Here is a 17,938-nt window from a genome sequence, read left to right on the forward strand (position 1 = left end):
TGCCACTCGATAATAGCAATAATCTTGCCTAGAGTAGGCATTGATAGTGTAAGCCACGATGCAGGCAAGTTCTATACTTGTCTGAAAACTAATTTTCTCCTGCCTGTATATATTTTTCGTTTCATCCAAAAAAGGTAATCTAAAAATCTGAAAAATAATTTTGATTTGTCGAGAAAAAAACCAACATCATCTGGATTCAAAGTAAAAGGGCTAACTGGCACTTTGGCCTTTTTTTTTCTTGCTTTCTTTTCTTACACAAATGCATCTTTCCTATTGATGATAGAACAACAACAACAGCAGCAACAGCAACAACAACAGCCAGCCAATAAGGTGGTTGCAAACTTTCTTCAAGTAAAAGACATGAATGCACAATGTAAAAATTTTGATTGCGAAGTGATTGTGCTCCAGCCAGGTAAGGCATTTCTATTTAATAAAGAGGTATAATTAACAAATATAAGCAGACAATGAGCCAACAGGTACACGTGACGGAGATATAGTTTACAAGTTTTTAGTAGCAGATAGAACAGGTTCAATCGTATTGACTGTTTGGGGCACAAAAGGAAGTGAGATAAAGAATGGAGATATTTTACGTCTATCGGGAGTGTAAGTTATAATAATGTCATATTCCCCCTCTTTTTCTCATTCTTTAATAGGCATTGTAAGTTGAGAAATGGACATTTGTATATTTGTACGCCTAGTAAATGTAAATTAAAGAGAGTGGGGCAAGATACGTTACCGTTTAGTGAGAAACCAAACATGTCAGAGAAAGAATACATTAAGCCTGTATTAAACGCTGCTATAAATAATAATAGTAATAATAATGTTGTCACAAGACAGCAGCCTTATACATTTAATAGAGGCCATCGTAATAATAATAATAATAATCAACCAAGAACAAATCGTATAAGATATCATCATGATTTGGATAATCCTGTACAGTAACCCTCCCTCCCTCCTCCTTTTCTCTCTATGTCTATCTTTCCCCTTTAAGAAATATTCATTTCATTGTATCTCTCTATATATTCTCTTTGTAATATAATAAACCATCTCTTTCTTTATTCCTTTTTTCTTCTTATGAATCAAGAATCTATTGAATCAATACTTGCCAGAAAACATACAGATCCTGAAGAGACTATCAAGAGTATCTTTGATCTGAAGGAAGCATTACTCACTCAAACATGTCTTCCTGACGTAAATACAAACTCCACTTGCTTTTGAAATACTCATCAGTATATGTAGCAAAGAGAAAAAGTATGGAAATTATTACTTGGTGTTCGTAACATATCTGCCTCAAGCTATATCCATCTTGTTGAACTGGGACCAAGCGCTCTTGATGATAAAATACGTAATGACACATTTAGAACAATGGCCACAGATACTAGCTTTTTAGAACACGTATCCGAAGATATGCTCATTCGATTACTGAACGCATTTGTCTGGACTGGAGAAAAGGGTAAAGGGCTTTATATCTTTACTGATCTCTAATTTTTCATTATAGATCCTCGTATAGAAAGTATTCGTACACTGCTTACAGACAAGCCCATAACCAATATTACATATATGCAAGGTATGAATGTACTTGCTGCTCCTTTCTTAATGGTCATGCCAGAGATGGATGCCTTTTTTGCATTTTCGACATTTATCTATAGATGGTGTCCACTTTATGTTCTTCCGACTATGAGAGGTGTACACTGCGGTATCCGTGTAAGTTTTTCTCATTTTTATATTTTACTTATTCAATTAGCTTTTTGAATTATGTTTGCGCTCGTTGGATCCTACTCTTTATGGTTATCTACGTGGAAAGAATCTATCAGCCACTGTCTATGCATTACCTCGTAAGTGTTTTATCAAATTAACAACAGAAACCCAACTTTTTTTTTTTTTCCATAGCCATCATGACATTTTCGGCTTGTACAGCACCTCTTTCTGAGCTTCTACAACTATGGGACTATATGTTTGCTCATGGTCTTCACTTGAATATATTATTTGTGATTGCTCAAATTGCTCTTATTCGTGGAGACATTCTACAAACCCAAAGCCCATACAAGATACTTCGTGTCCTGCCTCCCCTTCGCGCCAAGGAAATTATTGAACTTACCAAGGTACTCGTCAAGAGCTTGCCTTCTGATCTCTACCAAAAACTAGTGTATCACGCTTATGATGAATCAGTGGCTGATAATCTTGGTATTGCTGCTACTAGCTCGACAGCCAGTGAGTTGCACCAAGGTGAAGAAGATCTGCCTGCTTATTTAAGGGATTTTCATTTATAATGCCTTTTTTTTAAAAAAAAAAACCGCGCGGGTTGTTCCAATAAAGTGTACATGACTACAACAACAAACAGTGTATTGAATGCAATGCAAAGAGAGCTTGAGTGCTCAGTTTGGTATACATATGCTTTCTTTGTCTTGTAATTGTTATTCACCTTTTTTAATAGCATGTCTCTCATGAAGCAACCTATGTCTATATCATGTGCTCATATGTTTTGTAAACAATGCATAGAAACTAAAATGCAGCAAAAAGCGACATGTCCACTTTGCAATCACCTTATAAAACATCTTCATCCAATGCCCAATATACAAATTATAATCGATGAGTTTATGAAATTAAAGCAAGAATATCAAGTAGACGATCCTTTTATAGATCCAGCCTCATTATGTAAGAACAAAAAGAAAATGCATAGCACATGACTGATTACAAATTACAGCAACAGAAGAAGACAAAACATTAGTCACATCCTTGGATATTAAAAAAGGTTCGAAATCTCTCTCTCTTTTTTATACGCGCGTATTGATAGCTTTTCTCGTTATAGCTCAAGCTAGGGCTGCTCTACAAGCACAAGAAAACTCTCTGCCAATACAAGAGAAAGAATGTAGGATATTGAAAAAGGGGCATAAGCTAGTAAGTTAAATAGACATATACACTTTTTTTTTTTTTTTGCTAAAATAATCATAAAAGGAGTTGAATATCCCGAACATGACCTTTGTAGACAAAATGAACACAGAAGTAACTCATATCGTATTACCAGCAGGTAAATGTATAAAAGAAACCAAAAAGAAAAATAACTCACTGATACAGACAAGCATAACATTGTGGATCGCAGTCTAACTTATTATCTGGGTATCTTGTATGGTTGTTTTATCGTCAATGAACAATGTAAGCATGTGTTGAACTCATGCATCCAGAGAAATAACTTAAATATTTAGGGTTAGAGAACTGTATAAAGAGAGGTCATATTATTCCAGAAAGTAGGTATGAAATTAGTGGGGATCGAGATATGGGACGAACAGGTGCTCCTGAAAAGGCCAGAAAGAATAAAGAAGCCAAGGTATAACAAATTCATGCTTCTTCCCCTTTAACTCACGCCCCTTTAGAAACCAAACCTGTTTAGAGGCCTCAAAGTGTGTATAATAGATGACGATCTACAGAGACAAGTGGAAAAATGCGTTTTAGCAGGCGGAGGTATTGTTGAAGACTCATGCCAGGACGTGATTGTTTGTAGCGATGATCCTGAATCCAAAAGACAGGAATTAAAGGATCTGTTTACACATCGAACTTTATTATTGAAAAGTTGGATATTTGATTCTATTTGTAATTTTGAGCTGCTAAAAAAAGACGACTATTACTTATAAAAAATAAACATGATGCAACCTTAAAAAAGCGACACACTCAGCACCACAGTGATGATGTATACCCAAGGACCAAACTTACTTCAATCTACAGCAGCCTGCAATCCATCCGTGAGGCTTTTTTTTTTGTTTGTTGTTGTTCACGAAATTGAACACAAGAAATTGTCACGCCATCAAGCCTCCAAACGCACTGTTCAGTTGGTGGATGATGGTGCAGACAGTCCTATGAATAAAACCATCCTCTCGGTTCGAAATTTGTAAGCTTAGAGAATTTGTGAAAGAAAGGCGCACGAGATATCATTTGACCAACATTACATGCACCAGAAAATAGGCTAAATAATGCAAATATGAATTTATCAAAAATAGACTTTGTTGATCAAACTGATAATATAAAATTGAAAAAAAAAAATCTTTTTCTATTTCTTCTAGGAAAGAACACAAACCAAGATAGTGATTTTATAAAGTCATGTTTAGCTTGGCGCTACTCATTGAAAAGGTTTGCTGGACTTCATCATAGGTAATATGTAAAAGTAGCGCCCGTAGTGTTAGTCTAACTTCTGGTGTATTTTCTGGTGCATGTAGTGTACACCCACCTTTTATCATCTCAATCGCCCTCACGCCCACATGTACACCCTGTTTGAAGTCGCACACACTCAGCTACCAATATCTATCAAAGAAATACTCTTATACCTCTCACAACTCGACAGGTTCCTGGATGTTGTTGTTTCCTTTGTGCACACTTACGCCACCACGTCCAAGCCATCAGACATTCAAAAACTACATCCACCAACATTGTCTGACAGTGATATGGCTGTAATTGTTAATGGCAGAAGCAACCGAAATCGCAAGGCTTCAACTAGCCATTGCCTTCATTAAAATGCGTATGTTTTATACAAATCCCTCATATCACTTAATTCCTTATGTCCTGGTGTTGCATATATGGTTTTTAATGTGTTTTTAAAGTTTCTTTTTCCGACCTGATTTTTTCTTTTCGAAAATGCTTTCAGGATTTTCATAACAGCGTTTGACCCATCGTTGGGCTGCACGAACATGAATATCCGATTGCCTAGCTGCCACGCTCAGACATTTACTAAAAAATAAATGAAAAAATCCAGTTTGCTTGCCATTTGAGTGAATAGTATAGCGTCGCTTGTTGCATAATTCCATGTCAACATTTTCTTATTCCTTTCATCTGTAGTTGATTGCTTTGAGAGATTTAAAGGCCTTTCTGAAGGTTTATTAAGAACTGGATACGAGAACTTATTGCTCTGATAGCGAACAGTCCTTCGTCAACAACAAAATCTATGAACTCAATTTCATCAACAACGTGTTCCTGTCCATCTTTTAGATAAATTGCATACTCATTTCGAATGTCTTAAACATAAAATGACAAGCAAATAAATCGTTGCCTTTAATAAAAATAAATAAGCCAAGAATTTTATTGGATCATTACTAGGTGATAAGCAAAAATAGACGAGGTGCATCACATACTGTATTTTTTTTTCCTTCTGGAGAAGAGTACAAAAAAGGCAAAAGGGCTGCTCAAGCATGTTCAACCGCCGACCAAACTTTAATAGCTTATATCCCAAGTAAAAGGGAAGGAAAAGATAGTAGGATGTGAGGCATAGGCATACAAAGTATGATATAAGACAAGATGTATTTAATGTGTAATGGTGACTTCAATCATATTAAAATTAGGCCTAGTTTCCTTTGACAAGGCTACACAACATTTCGTACTCCCCCCACCTTTTCCTCCTTTCTTAATACTGATATTTTTTCTTTCTTTCCTTCTTTTTTATTTTCTCTTTATAAAATATGGAAGAAGAAAAGAAGAAACTGGTCGAGCTAAGTGAAACCCTCTCTCCGGCTGATAAAAAAGCGGCTATTGAGAAACAAGCCCAGGTGGTGCTAGACAGTCTGCCTTCCAAACCTTCCGCCGCCTTATCAAACGATCAAGGCACAAATGACACAACCACTGTGGCTGCTTCAATTGCTTCTGCCGAATCCAAGCCAGCAAGAAAAGTTCCTTCCGTTGGCTCGTTCACGTCCAAGACAGATGACAAGGTTGGATGGAACGCGTTTTCTAAGCTACCCAACCCAGGCGACGAACAATCACTGGAGGTACTTGCCAAACAGCTTGGCTTGGATGCTGTGATCGACATGTATAAAGGTGTGCGCACATCCACCGTGGAGAAACAAGACGTCTTGTCTCAGTTCCTGAAGGAGGCCTATTATGGTGAATGGTATCATAACACCGCCGCCATGCTCTTTACCGTCGTCTTTACTTGGTTTCTGACTAAATGTGGAGGTGGCCTGATGGCCTGTTTGGTCATCGGCGCCTTCTTGGCAACCTACTACCAGACATCGATTCGTCGACTACGACGCAATGTGAGAGACGATATCCAGCGGGAATTATCAATTCATCGGCTTGAGTCCGAAAGTGAGACAGCTGATTGGATCAATCATTTCATGTCTCGGTTCTGGCTGATTTATGAACCCGTTCTCTCGGCTCAGATCATTGGTATTGCAGACTCCATCTTGGTCGATAGCACGCCTTCTTTTCTGGACTCGATCCGACTGACTTCATTTACCTTGGGTACAAAAGCACCACGTATTGAGAGTATCAAGACGATCACAAAGACCGAGCCTAATGTGGTGGTAAGTTGGCCCCATTTTTTTTTTCTCACTAAATCATCTGTCTATAGTGTATGGACTGGAAGTTTTCGTTTGTGCCTAATGATACTCTGGATATGTCCGAGCGTGATCTTCAATCCAAAGTGAACCCCAAGATTGTACTGACCATTCGTGTCGGAAAGGGTGTCCTTGGTGCAGGCATGCCTATCTTGTTGGAAGATCTGGCGTTCAGTGGTCATCTTCGCTTAAAGTTTAGAATGTTTAATGAGTTTCCCCATATCAAGACAGTCGAAGCTTCTTTCTTGGAAAAGCCTACCTTTGACTATGTACTCAAGCCTGTGGGCGGTGAAACGTTTGGATTTGACATTAATAATGTAAGAAAGTGTTTATTTTTGAACTATGTCTAATATTTCATGATAGATTCCTGGCCTTGAATCATTTATTCAAGAACAAGTTCATGCCACGCTCCAGCCAATGATGTATGCTCCAAACGTCTATACTTTGGACGTTGCTGGCATGATGTCTGGTGCTGTCGATCTGAGTAAGCAAGAGAAAAGAAAAAAGAAAAAAGGCTGACTCTTTTTTTGTTAGATTCTGCAAATGGTGTCTTGGTTTGCAAGGTCCATTCAGCTGTTGGATTAAAGGATAATGATCTGTTTGGCACATTGGACCCTTACATTACTGTCCATGTCGGTAGTGAAAAGAACCCAGAGTTGGGTCGAACCAAGTGTATTGAAGATAACCGTAACCCCAAGTTTGATGAAACTCTCTTTGTACTCTTGAACCATACAAACGATACGTTGGTATTTGAAGTCAAGGATAGAAATGTAGGACGAAGCGATACTTCCTGTGGTATCTGTACATTTGATCTCAAGGCCCTCAAGGAAAACGATAATGTTGTTGATGGCTTGTACAGTATTTAGATTATATTGAATTATTCTTTGCTTTCTCACCTGTTTAATAGGTCACTTTCTGTCATGAAGAAAGGTAAAATCTGTGGTGAAGTCAAGGTCGACCTTCACTATTTCCCTGTTAATTTACCTGACAAAAACGAGGATGGCACGGTAATTCCTCCTAAAGAATCAAGTATGTTACAAATAGCAAGCCCACTTTGCATAACTGACATATATACACATTAGATAGTGGTATCTTGCGCTTCTCTGTTCATGAATGTAAAGAATTGGTTGGAAAATCGGACATTAGTCCATACGCTGTAGTCAAGGTCAATGGTCAAGAACGACTTCGCACGAACCCATTCAAGCGCAGCGTCAACCCACGCTGGGACAAATCTGTTGAGCTGTTTGTGACCGACAAGACAAATCTCAATCTGGACGTCGAGATCCGGGACGACAGCATGGACGATCGTATCTTGGGACGCTGGCAGTCAACGCTTGAGCAGTTTGAGGAAGACTGCTTTATCAATCAACAAGACTGGTGGACTCTCAAGGACGGTGCCGGCAAGGTCCATTTGGGCATGCAGTGGAAGCATATCACCATGACGGGATTCACTGAGCAGTCTTCTCACGGTGCCTACCGCCCTCCGATCGGCGTCGTTCGAGTCCATGTGGAAAGTGCCGATGATCTCAAGAATGTAGAAGCAATGACCGGAGGCAAATCTGATCCCTATGTTCGTCTCTTGGTCGGTACTCAGAACCGTGGTCAGACTGATTACTTTGATGACACGCTTTGTCCAGTTTGGAATCAAGTGTTGTATGTGCCCGTTCATTCCAAGCGTGAGGATTTGGTGCTCGAGGTGATGGACTATAACGATAATACAAAGGATAAAAGTTTGGGTCTTACCGATCTGCTCCTTGAAGATATCATGAAGGAAATCAAGACGGAGGACGGTCAGTTGATTTATGAGGCACTCGAACCTGTCACCAGAAACGTGGAACTCATGACGGCCGAACGCACCAAGGGACGTGGCACGCTTCGTTATAGCGCTTCCTTTTTCCCTACCTTAGCCCTTGCCAAGGAACCACAGCAAGAAAAGGAGCAAGAACCCACCACGGCAGATGAAGAGCAATCGAACGGCAGCCAGGCCTCAGAGGAACCTGAAATGATTGACAAGCCCAAGGAATTGCCTGAAAAGGACCTTCACCAAGAAATCATTCGATACAAAGACGACAAGATCGATCTTGTCAAATATGAATCTGGCGTGCTTGCCGTCACTGTTCAGTCACTCAGCTTACCCGAATCAACCAAGGTCACGGTGGACCTTTCCTTGGACAGCACTTATCCTCAATTCCGCACTCTCGAACACCGAGACAAACATATTGAAGTGAACGAGACAGGCACCTTGTTTGTGAAAGAACTTGACTTCTCCAAGCTTCTTGTACGTGTAAGAAAGGTGAAAGAAGACGAAAAAGATGACAAGTCTATCCTGGGCCGATGCACTTTAGAAGTTCGAAAGATTGTTGAACAACTGATGGAGCAAGATGAACCAGTGACACAAGAGCTATCACTCTTGGAATGCCCCTCCGGTCTCATCCGTCTCAGCTTCCGTTACGTGCCTGTTGTTCGATTCAAGCTTGACCCTAAAGAAAGTTTGGAAAACCAAGGCAACCTGACGGTGACTCTGGTCAAGGCATCCAACTTGACAGCCGCAGATCGCAGCGGCACAAGTGATCCATTTGTTCGCTTCTACTTGGATGAACAACGTATATATAAATCGCAAGTGTACAAGAAGACGGTCAACCCAGTGTTTAACAAAGACGAGACCTTTACAGTGCCTGTGATCAATCGTATGACGTCTAACCTGGTAGCCAAGGTCTTTGATTGGGACCAGATTGGTAAAGACACACCTTTGGGCGAATGCCGAATCTCTTTTACTGGTAACGATATTGAAACATTTGTTACTGCTACCAAGGAATACACTTTACAAAATGGTACTGGTACCTTGACCGTTCGCTTGACCTGGAGACCCGATCTCGTTGCTCGTAAGCGAACCAACACGTCCTTCTTCTCTGCTACCACACGTGTGTTCACTCAAGCACCAGGAGAAGTCGTTGGTGCTGGCATAGGCGCGGGAACCAAAGTGTTTGGCGCTGGCGTTTCTGCTTTGGGAAGCGGATTCCTGGGAAGAATTGGCACCAAGAGATCGAGTGACGATGCGTCATCTGTCCTCAGCAGGGAAGCTACCAACACTTCCTCGATTGAACCAAGTACATCTCGTAGCAGCTCAAGCATTCAGCGATCCATCTCTGACGATGCAGTCACCGTTCAAGTTCAGTTGATAGAAGCTCGTGACCTTAAAGCAATGGATCGAGGAGGCACCAGTGACCCTTACTGTCGTGTGAGAGTAGGAAATAAGGTGGTTTACAAGACTCGTCATATCAAAAAGACATTGACTCCAGAGTGGAATGAAACGTTTACTACCAAGATTTCTCCTCAAAAGGAGACCTTGGACTTTAAGGTCAAGGATCATAATACTCTCACAGATGTCGATATCGGTGATCATCAATTCAAACTTCCTGATGACCTTCCATTTGATGGCTGGCTACCTTTAACACCAGAAGGAACTGGTATGATTCATGTCAAGGTGTCTGTCATTTAATTAAACAATAAAATTTAAGTCACTTTTTTTTTTTTTTTTTTTTTCTTCAAATGTTTATACTTTCTGAGCTAGAAGATACAGTCAAGATTGTACCTAATGACTTCAAAAAGGACGATATTAATGCTGTGACAGATGTATTAAATGAGAAATATGCAAACAAAGTAGTGCAAGAAGTGGGTCTTTGTATATGCGTTCATGATATCTTGCACATGTCTGAAGGATTCATTCTTTATGGCGATGGCTGCAGTTACATTAAAGTAACATTTAGATTGGTTGTGTTTAGACCATTCATTGGAGAAGTCATAGTTGGAAAAATTAAAAGCTCTTCACCAGCAGGCGTCGTCGGTAAGAAAAAGCTACGACTTTAGTATATATGATATTGACAGTGTTAAAGTGACTCTAGGATTCTTTGATGATATCTTGATTCCTGGTGCTGCACTTCAACCAGGATCCAAATTGTAAGTACAATACAAGGACATTATAAAATAAATGTTGATTATAAAAAAAATAGTGATCCAGCAGAACAAGTTTGGGTGTGGAATTACGAAGGAGAGAAAATGTTTATGGATATTGAAGAACCCATTCGGGTACGAGTTCTACGTGAGCAATTTACAGATACTACACCAACAAGTCACCCACCTGCAAAGGCAGCAGGTAGACGTCCATCAGCTGCTGATGCCAGTGATGATCTTGCTGCCAATTCAACAAAAATACCACCCTACTCTATTACTGTAAAGTATTAAATTTTCACTGACAAAAAGGGCGAATCATTAACCTATCATTCCTAGTGCACAATACAAGAAGATGGTTTAGGATTACTTTCTTGGTGGGGAAGTTAAAAGAGGGACGAAAAGAAATAGGGAGGAGAGAGAGAAGAATGTACATATTTATTGAAATACATGACAATAAAAACTATAGAACTTCAACTTGATTTGTTGTATTATGCCTGATCTAAAAGGAAATTGGTAGCTTTTATCAAGTCGTGATCATTCTTTTCTAATGCGTCAATAGCCTGTGCTCGAGTAAATCCCATGTTGTTTAATTCTTCAATTAAATGTTCATAGGGTGGATTGGGTAATGGTGGTATGGGTGGTGGTGTTGGTGAAACAGTAGGATGGGCTAGAGGCTTTAATGAAGAAGGGTGTGAAATGATGGGCGAAGAAGTAGAGGAGGACGGCAAAGGTGAGTTAGTAAACAGTTTGGGCGGTATAGCTGGTACAGATTTGGGTGATAATCCTTGAGGGTATGGCATAGTTGTTCCATTTTGGAAGTTCCAATAAGCTATACATATATTAGACAAAGGATAAAAGTCTTTTTTCTTATTTACCTCCTTCATTCTTTGGTGGATATGGTCGTGGTTGCGGCTGCGGTTGATATGATGTATAAGTTACAGGTGACGTGCGACTTGTAGGCGTACTGTAATTAGCCTTGGGGCTACTACCCAAAACTGATCTGAGAGCAACAAAATCGTTTTCTGGTGCATCCCAAGGATCAGCTGGAGCAAGTCCTTGCTCGAATCGAAGATAATCAAACTATTGTAAAGTCAGCGTATGGTGACCTATATGCTCTTTGACTAATTCTTCACCTTTTCATGACTCGTTTCAGAACTAGTCTGGTTTAACTCTTGAGGTTCCTCTGTTGTTGCTTCGGGAGTAGGGTTATACTTTTGCTCTGGTTTCAAAATACGTGTATCCGTATCCAGAAATCCTGGAGCAATCCTTCTAGCCGCTAACTTTTGTTGATTGATTTTCTCTTGTTCGTATTGAGCCCTTTTTGCTCTCAAAGCTTCTTCCTCTTCCAAGGCGTTTTTACGAGATGCCTCGATATAACTAAGGACTTGTCTCTCTGTTGAAAAGGGATAGGTTGTCTATTTTGTAATGAATTTCCACATTTATAGTTTTTTTTTTATCCTGTTTACCAGTTGCGAAATATCGTCGGGAATTGGCTTAAGTTCTGAGGCAATGATAATCTTTTGGACATGTTAAATCGTGAACTGATAATTCAATATTTCATACCTTTTTTGGTAGTCTGTAATGAGGAGATACCATTACAGGCACATTCTGAAGTACTGAATAAGTCGAGCCTGTTGTATTTAGTTAGTGTTTATTTCTAAAAACAGATGAGAGTTCAGTCTGGACTACCTTGGTCAGTCATTCTAGTATGAGAAAGAAAAAAAAAAAAAGATAAAGTGGTCTTTAAAAGGATTGGGTCACGTGTGTCCACATTTGCATTGATGCCAAAAAGCTGGAAAAAGAGTAAAAAAAGGGGTTGCCTAAAATGGATTGTTTATATAATCTGATTACTGCACAGGTTCAAGCCTTGCAGCTGATAACGACAAGGCAAAGAAATTCTGACTATATGTTACTTTATAAATATAGTCTAGGATTATATTGACATGAGATATATACATTTGCTTTATAAAGTAAAGCAAGATTTTTTTAGTCTGGTCAAAGATATTTAAGTGCAATATTGTCTTGCCTGCGGGTCTTTCTTTGCAACAAGTTAGAGTTACAGCAAAAGATAAATTAATTGAAATATTTTCTATTCGTAATAATCGCTAACTAGGTACATCAAGCTCCAAACTACAACAAAAATGGCTACAAAAAAGGATCATTTTATTTATCTTTGTATTCATTCGGTACCCAATGTACTTTTATTTATGGTTGATATAAAAAGAGTGAAAATTAATCAGAAAGAAAAGGCTTTTATTATAATCTTTACTCAAAATAAAAAACGGAAAGAAATAGTAGCATAATTTATACTTGCAAAGTAAACCTAGAAAAAAAAAAAGATATTCAACCATGCAAAATATATTGTTTCTACAGTTTCTTGTGTGTGAATGCTGATTTATATATATTAAACCTATTTTTTTTTTGCAACTACAAAGTAAAGAGCTGCTTTTGCTTAAAATATGCGAATAGATTTTTATTGATGATATTGAAAAGAATCATAGATAAACAAAAAAAATATAAAGGTGCGAATGTAGCGAAATAATCAATAGCTTCAAACATTTATTTTTTTTTTTTTTTTCAAATACCACTAAACAGCAAGATAAAATACAAGCATATTGTTCTAACAAGCATTATTGTTTGCTACAAAGAAAAAAAAAAAGAAAAAGAAAAAAAAAACCCCAGTAAAAAAGGAGCCTTTGTGTAGTACTAAAGAGAAGGCTTCTAGTTAAAAGAATAAAGAAATTATTAATTTTTCAAGCTTACGAAAATTAATTCAAAGTAAATTGCACGCATTACTCGATCATATGTTATCTTAAGCAGGTCCACTTTCTTGCTTTTAGTTTCTTTTTCTTTTAACACGTACAGCTTATGAGCAGGTAGAGTGTAGATTGATTATTGGCTTGAATAGTTATCCTAAATGACATGCTGAGTATAGCCTTGATGCAATTAAATAATAGGGAACTTTAGGAGACATCAATAAAAAGAAATATATGAGCTATAACAAACTTTATTTTGAATATTTTTTGTAACACAGTACGGCAACATCAGTGCTCGAGCAGTGCTTATAATGGAAGCTAAGTGTAATACAAAATACTGCAGCCGTGGCATGTGCTGGGATAGCCAAATCCTCTCGTCTTTCCCAAAGGGTATTAAGAATCGTTAGTTTCAAAAACGGAGTAATACACAGAGACAGGTACAGAGACATAACTAGAGAAAAGTGGGACATCAGGAAAGCGCCAGAGATCAATTGCTAAGGGTTTCAATAAAAGAAACAATGGTAGCAGGAGCCGCATCTGTATTTAGCAACCAAGCCCACCCACCCTTGCCAAAGGGGCATTAAGTATTGTCAATAGCAGAATCAAAGGCATAGACAGAGGCAGCAAGAAGAGAGTAATAGAAGAAAGAACCAGAAATCAATATCAGAAGCCAAATGATATACTTGGCAATTCAAATTCATCCTCCCTCCCTGAAGAACATGCCAACTAGATGTGGCGACATTTGGAAACACACTTTTGAAATAGTTATTGACAGTTGTTATATTTCATTTGGTACTATGGCTTAGTATTTTACCTATTTTTTCAGCAACTTGACCTCTCTTTCTTTTGAAGCAGTTCAGCTTGCTTTTGGCCTTGTGCATATGAGCGTTAGCATTAATATCACAATAATCATTGACGTACTTACTCACTGATGGACGATACACAATGATATCAAGTAAGATTAAAAGAACAAAGGAAGAAGTAAATGATTAATTCTTATTTTTATGAATACTTTTTATTGTCGTTTACATGAGCTACAATTGCCGCTCTGGCACAAGGCAGACTAATTACGGGTTTATTTGATTAAATATGGTACATCTCTTGATTGAAATGGACTTGTTTTGTTAATGAAATGGTAATTGCCTTGATTTCAATATGCATGGGCTCCTGTCCGGATGTGATACCATAAGCGGCAACCTTTCACTAGAGTAGGTCATAGGTGCCATTGTTGCCACTCTATTAGTTAATTTTATTTATTCCGTGGCACCATTCAAACTGATGGCGTTGACGTCACGGTTTTCAAGAAGAGGTTCGATAGGCAAACAAGATACACGGCAAGGTTCACGGTGGAGTATGAAGCTACCTCCTACATCACCAACGTAACTCGTCGAAATCACCAAGGGATTTCTGGTCGATGCGTCGCTGTGGGCCCAGGAAGAAGAGGTATGTTGTATTTTGTACACGAAAACTCTACACCAGAGCAATTAGTGAAATTCAGGTACACTAAACAACAGCAAGACAAGACGTGGAAAACTAAAAAGTACCGTCGAATCTTGCAAGCTCTCGAAGCCCAGGATCCTGATATCGTTCGAGCTGAGTAAGCCCTTTCTCAACAGCCAAGCAGTACTATATCCGTAGAAGGCTTTGGCCGCTTCCTTCAAGCCAGATCTGAACAGTCTGCCGTTCTCAGTCGATTCTATGGACATACCATCACAAACCATGATAATGGATACCCCCTCTTTCGCAAGATCCGTCTTTCAGCGTACTTCAACAAACAACGTGCCGATCAAAAGCTTATTCAAGACTTACGCACCAAGTTTGGAGAAGACGCCGTGTTTGTGATGGGAAACTGGTCCGCTCCCCATGCTAGGTACCATGAGCCCATCCGTGGCCTTGGTTTCTGAAGACTCCCCAAGGAACATGGGTTACAAGTCTATCTTATAGACGAGTACAAGACCAGTAGGTACTGTCCAACATGCCACAACGAGAGCCTCCACACGTTCCGTCGTGTTCCAAATCCACGACCGTATCAACGTGAGCGATATCCTACTGTTGTCTGCCATGGCCTTTTAAGGTAATAATACATGAACCACTTGTATGACTTTATACTGATTAAACATTGCTTGTAGATGCACCAATCTATACTGTAGACCCGCCATGGCAGCTCCAGATAGATATCGCTTTTGGAACAGGGATGTTGTTGCTTGTCTCAACTGCATGCACATCCTTTGTGGGCTTCGACGTAATGACATGGTCCCTCATAGGTTTCGCCGGGTTGCTGTTGCTCCTACAAGACGACAAAGAAGAGTGGACGATCAGGAGCAACCAAGAACTAGAATACGCTTAGACGATGATTCTCCGTCCTAGTTATCGCTAGAACACATCTAGATACTTTCGGAGTAAGTTATATACATGTAATAATTTTCTTACATAGCTAGCTGTATAATTCTTTATATTCTTTCCTTGACACTTATTACTCTCATTTGTATGCCGTCTCCTTTTGCACACATTTTATTTTTCACCTTTGCGTAAATACTTTGTTTTAATATCGCCAATCATTTTTTTCATACACATCATAATTTTATCCTCTTTCTGAAATTTATTTTTAATAAAACAGTACACCTTTTAAATGAAGACATATATTATTAGTATGAAGTTGTGTACTTTAGGAAGTGAAACAGAATTTTCTAGTGAGGTTATGCAACTTTTACGACTTCAAGAGCATGACGACATGTAACTTTTTTGATTCAGAGTACGTTTAAAAGTAAAAGTCCATACCTGTGCAAAGTATGGTCTATTCTCTCTTTTCTTTATTTTAGATACCATAGAAATAAACTACATTCATCCCTTTCTTCCTTGACAGACGGTTGATTTATTAAAAAAAAAAAATGAAACAAACCAAACAAATGGGAAAAGGCGGTAAACGCGCGCAAGTTAAAATAGAGTTCTGCAGCATGAAATGGCACAAGTACAGTGCTTCCAACAATCAGTATCGCAGTTAATCAAAATCAATTTCATATTTTCAGAAAATGGGAACCGTATTTAGGCGAGCATTACGTGCAGGAGGAAATCCACAAGAAGGCTAATGCTACGGGCGCTTCCTTGGGGCGCTACCTATGTTGTCACTGTACAACTTCACACTACCAAAGTGTCTACCCAACCTAAAGCTGTCCAGTTCATCCTCTCTGATATGAAATACGAATTTATCATAATTACACGTGAATGATCCTGGTTTTTTGTTGATAGAACTGACAGCATAAAATTAGAATAAATAAATAAACAACATTTCTTTTTTATCTCTTTCTTTTTGAAACTTTGTAAGAAGAAACACTTCTCTCATATGTATGATTTTAAAGTGCGTAAAAAAATTCTTGATATCTCTTTGTCGTTCAAGATGTACTTGAATTATCAAATAGAGAGAGAAATGGCTCATTATTAAGGCATTTACCAGTGTGATTACTATCATCTGATGGATAGTTTTAATGACTTTTAGTTTCTTTAGCTAAAAGATTGCTATTTCTTTTGATTGCAAAAAAAAAAAAGGAGAAAATAAGAATACTTTTACTTGTAGTACATAACATTATAGTAATCACAACATATCGCCTGGATAATCAAATATTTTCTCATCAATCTATGCTTGCTTCTATTTCTATCTTGTTCCTAAACTTAAATATATAGAGTATTCCTTTTTTCTTTTTTGAATCGCAAGTGAACAAACAAGTATCAAACATGTTCCTGATCTGGTCCTCTTTTTGGATAATCATACAAAATTTGAAATGTGGAATTAATACGCAAGGAAAGGCAGGCGTGCGTCTGTCATATTTTAGCATTGACATGATATTCACTTAAAAAGAGTATTCAAAGAGCATATTTACCTGTCCAAATATACTGTATAAGAGAGTCTGTCCTACGGTGCGGCGTATATTGTTGGAGTGTATAATTCTCCACGTCTTATTTTACACAAAAGTAAAAAGATACCATTGAAAGTTATCGTTTATACCTAATACATTCCTAAGTCAGATTATCAACTAACTCTTCGGATATGCGTAATACTATTGAATTCAGGGGCGTTTATATACACAACATGTATTATGTTAAATGGCTAAATATTATTGTATAAAAGAAGTATAAATGCATTGAAAATACGGTAAACAGGTTCTATGAATAAGGCTAAGATGAGCCATATAACTGAGATATAAATGCGTACACTTTAAGACAGATTTAAAGATGTTCTCTGTTGCGGCATTTGGCTAAACATTTATATGAATGTCGAACAAAGCCTTTGAAGTCACTTACTTTTAAGCTATTGGACGCCTCATTAATTCCCGTCATCAGCGTCTCTTTTTCCAATAACCTATTGCGCTTTACTTTGCTCTTAACATCTGACCAGAATTGCTCAATTGGATTAAGTTCAGGAGAGTATGACGGTAAATAAGCATAACGGTAACCGCGAAATAAAATATATTTAGCAATATCTCCAGATTTATGGATAGGAGCGTTATCCATAATAAGATAGTGCCCTTTCATATGTGGGTACTGATCCATTTCATCCACCGTGGCCTTCAGAAAGCTAAAATAATGACCAGTTACTGTCCCTGTGCTCGTTAACTCAGCATAACCTTCTCTCTTTCTTTTCTTGGCTGGCGGCTGCGGTAATCTCAGGCTACACTTTATTAATCCTGAAGCAGAGATCGCACCTAAAATCGTTGTTGTTTGTGCTCGGGTTTTGGGCACTGTGACCACAGCAGGTAATCCTTTTTTTGACCAAGCCATACTACGTTTCAAATTAATGTGAAATGCAGACTCATCGAGAAAGACGCAATTAGTTCTAAAGTCCATGTCCGTACACTCCCATTTATGAACCCAGTCAAAACGCTCCTGAATTTTTTCTTCACTGTTCCTATCTACAGGCTG

General features: G+C 38.4%; 8 protein-coding genes across 8 annotated transcripts; 7 read left to right on the top strand and 1 right to left on the bottom strand.

The window, feature by feature from the left end:
- Window positions 1–131: 131 nt before the first annotated feature.
- Window positions 132–1,044, top strand: RHIMIDRAFT_125009 (uncharacterized protein). Its single transcript, XM_023605456.1, has 3 exons — window positions 132–412; window positions 459–603; window positions 654–1,044. The coding sequence occupies exons 1-3, from the start codon at window positions 277–279 to the stop codon at window positions 940–942; spliced, it is 570 nt and encodes a 189-aa protein (XP_023467509.1). The 5' UTR covers window positions 132–276; the 3' UTR covers window positions 943–1,044.
- Window positions 1,045–1,074: 30 nt separating this feature from the next.
- On the top strand, window positions 1,075–2,270 carry RHIMIDRAFT_236850 (TBC-domain-containing protein; the record flags this gene model as incomplete). The annotated part of the gene is made up of 5 exons (XM_023608645.1): window positions 1,075–1,191; window positions 1,240–1,453; window positions 1,499–1,704; window positions 1,745–1,835; window positions 1,891–2,270. The coding sequence occupies 5 exons, from the start codon at window positions 1,075–1,077 to the stop codon at window positions 2,268–2,270; spliced, it is 1,008 nt and encodes a 335-aa protein (XP_023467510.1).
- Window positions 2,271–2,303: 33 nt separating this feature from the next.
- Window positions 2,304–3,945, top strand: RHIMIDRAFT_125018 (uncharacterized protein). Its single transcript, XM_023605457.1, has 8 exons — window positions 2,304–2,383; window positions 2,435–2,655; window positions 2,705–2,752; window positions 2,810–2,898; window positions 2,956–3,028; window positions 3,076–3,153; window positions 3,204–3,325; window positions 3,372–3,945. Exons 1-8 carry the CDS (start codon window positions 2,322–2,324, stop codon window positions 3,627–3,629), a joined length of 951 nt encoding a protein of 316 aa, XP_023467511.1. The 5' UTR covers window positions 2,304–2,321; the 3' UTR covers window positions 3,630–3,945.
- Window positions 3,946–4,086: 141 nt separating this feature from the next.
- RHIMIDRAFT_280489 (uncharacterized protein) lies at window positions 4,087–4,772 on the top strand. Its single transcript, XM_023612916.1, has 2 exons — window positions 4,087–4,143; window positions 4,209–4,772. Exon 2 carries the CDS (start codon window positions 4,251–4,253, stop codon window positions 4,500–4,502), a length of 252 nt encoding a protein of 83 aa, XP_023467512.1. The 5' UTR covers window positions 4,087–4,143; window positions 4,209–4,250; the 3' UTR covers window positions 4,503–4,772.
- Window positions 4,773–5,786: 1,014 nt separating this feature from the next.
- RHIMIDRAFT_201502 (uncharacterized protein) lies at window positions 5,787–9,816 on the top strand (the record flags this gene model as incomplete). Its single annotated transcript, XM_023606549.1, has 6 exons — window positions 5,787–6,284; window positions 6,332–6,634; window positions 6,681–6,801; window positions 6,852–7,170; window positions 7,225–7,350; window positions 7,404–9,816. The coding sequence occupies 6 exons, from the start codon at window positions 5,787–5,789 to the stop codon at window positions 9,814–9,816; spliced, it is 3,780 nt and encodes a 1,259-aa protein (XP_023467513.1).
- A 50-nt stretch (window positions 9,817–9,866) lies between these two features.
- On the top strand, window positions 9,867–10,655 carry RHIMIDRAFT_287452 (polymerase-like protein III polypeptide H; the record flags this gene model as incomplete). Its single annotated transcript, XM_023613475.1, has 4 exons — window positions 9,867–10,161; window positions 10,211–10,274; window positions 10,328–10,547; window positions 10,605–10,655. 4 exons carry the CDS (start codon window positions 9,867–9,869, stop codon window positions 10,653–10,655), a joined length of 630 nt encoding a protein of 209 aa, XP_023467514.1.
- Window positions 10,656–10,756: 101 nt separating this feature from the next.
- RHIMIDRAFT_236854 (uncharacterized protein) lies at window positions 10,757–11,970 on the bottom strand (the record flags this gene model as incomplete). Its single annotated transcript, XM_023608646.1, has 6 exons — window positions 10,757–11,097; window positions 11,144–11,348; window positions 11,402–11,683; window positions 11,735–11,785; window positions 11,832–11,899; window positions 11,958–11,970. 6 exons carry the CDS (start codon window positions 11,968–11,970, stop codon window positions 10,757–10,759), a joined length of 960 nt encoding a protein of 319 aa, XP_023467515.1.
- Window positions 11,971–14,453: 2,483 nt separating this feature from the next.
- RHIMIDRAFT_280494 (uncharacterized protein) lies at window positions 14,454–15,391 on the top strand (the record flags this gene model as incomplete). Its single annotated transcript, XM_023612917.1, has 4 exons — window positions 14,454–14,621; window positions 14,649–14,894; window positions 14,931–15,098; window positions 15,154–15,391. Exons 1-4 carry the CDS (start codon window positions 14,470–14,472, stop codon window positions 15,389–15,391), a joined length of 804 nt encoding a protein of 267 aa, XP_023467516.1. The 5' UTR covers window positions 14,454–14,469.
- Window positions 15,392–17,938: the final 2,547 nt, after the last annotated feature.

This window comes from Rhizopus microsporus (assembly GCF_002708625.1).
Source record: "Rhizopus microsporus ATCC 52813 unplaced genomic scaffold scaffold_6, whole genome shotgun sequence".
Classification (NCBI taxonomy): domain Eukaryota; kingdom Fungi; phylum Mucoromycota; class Mucoromycetes; order Mucorales; family Rhizopodaceae; genus Rhizopus; species Rhizopus microsporus.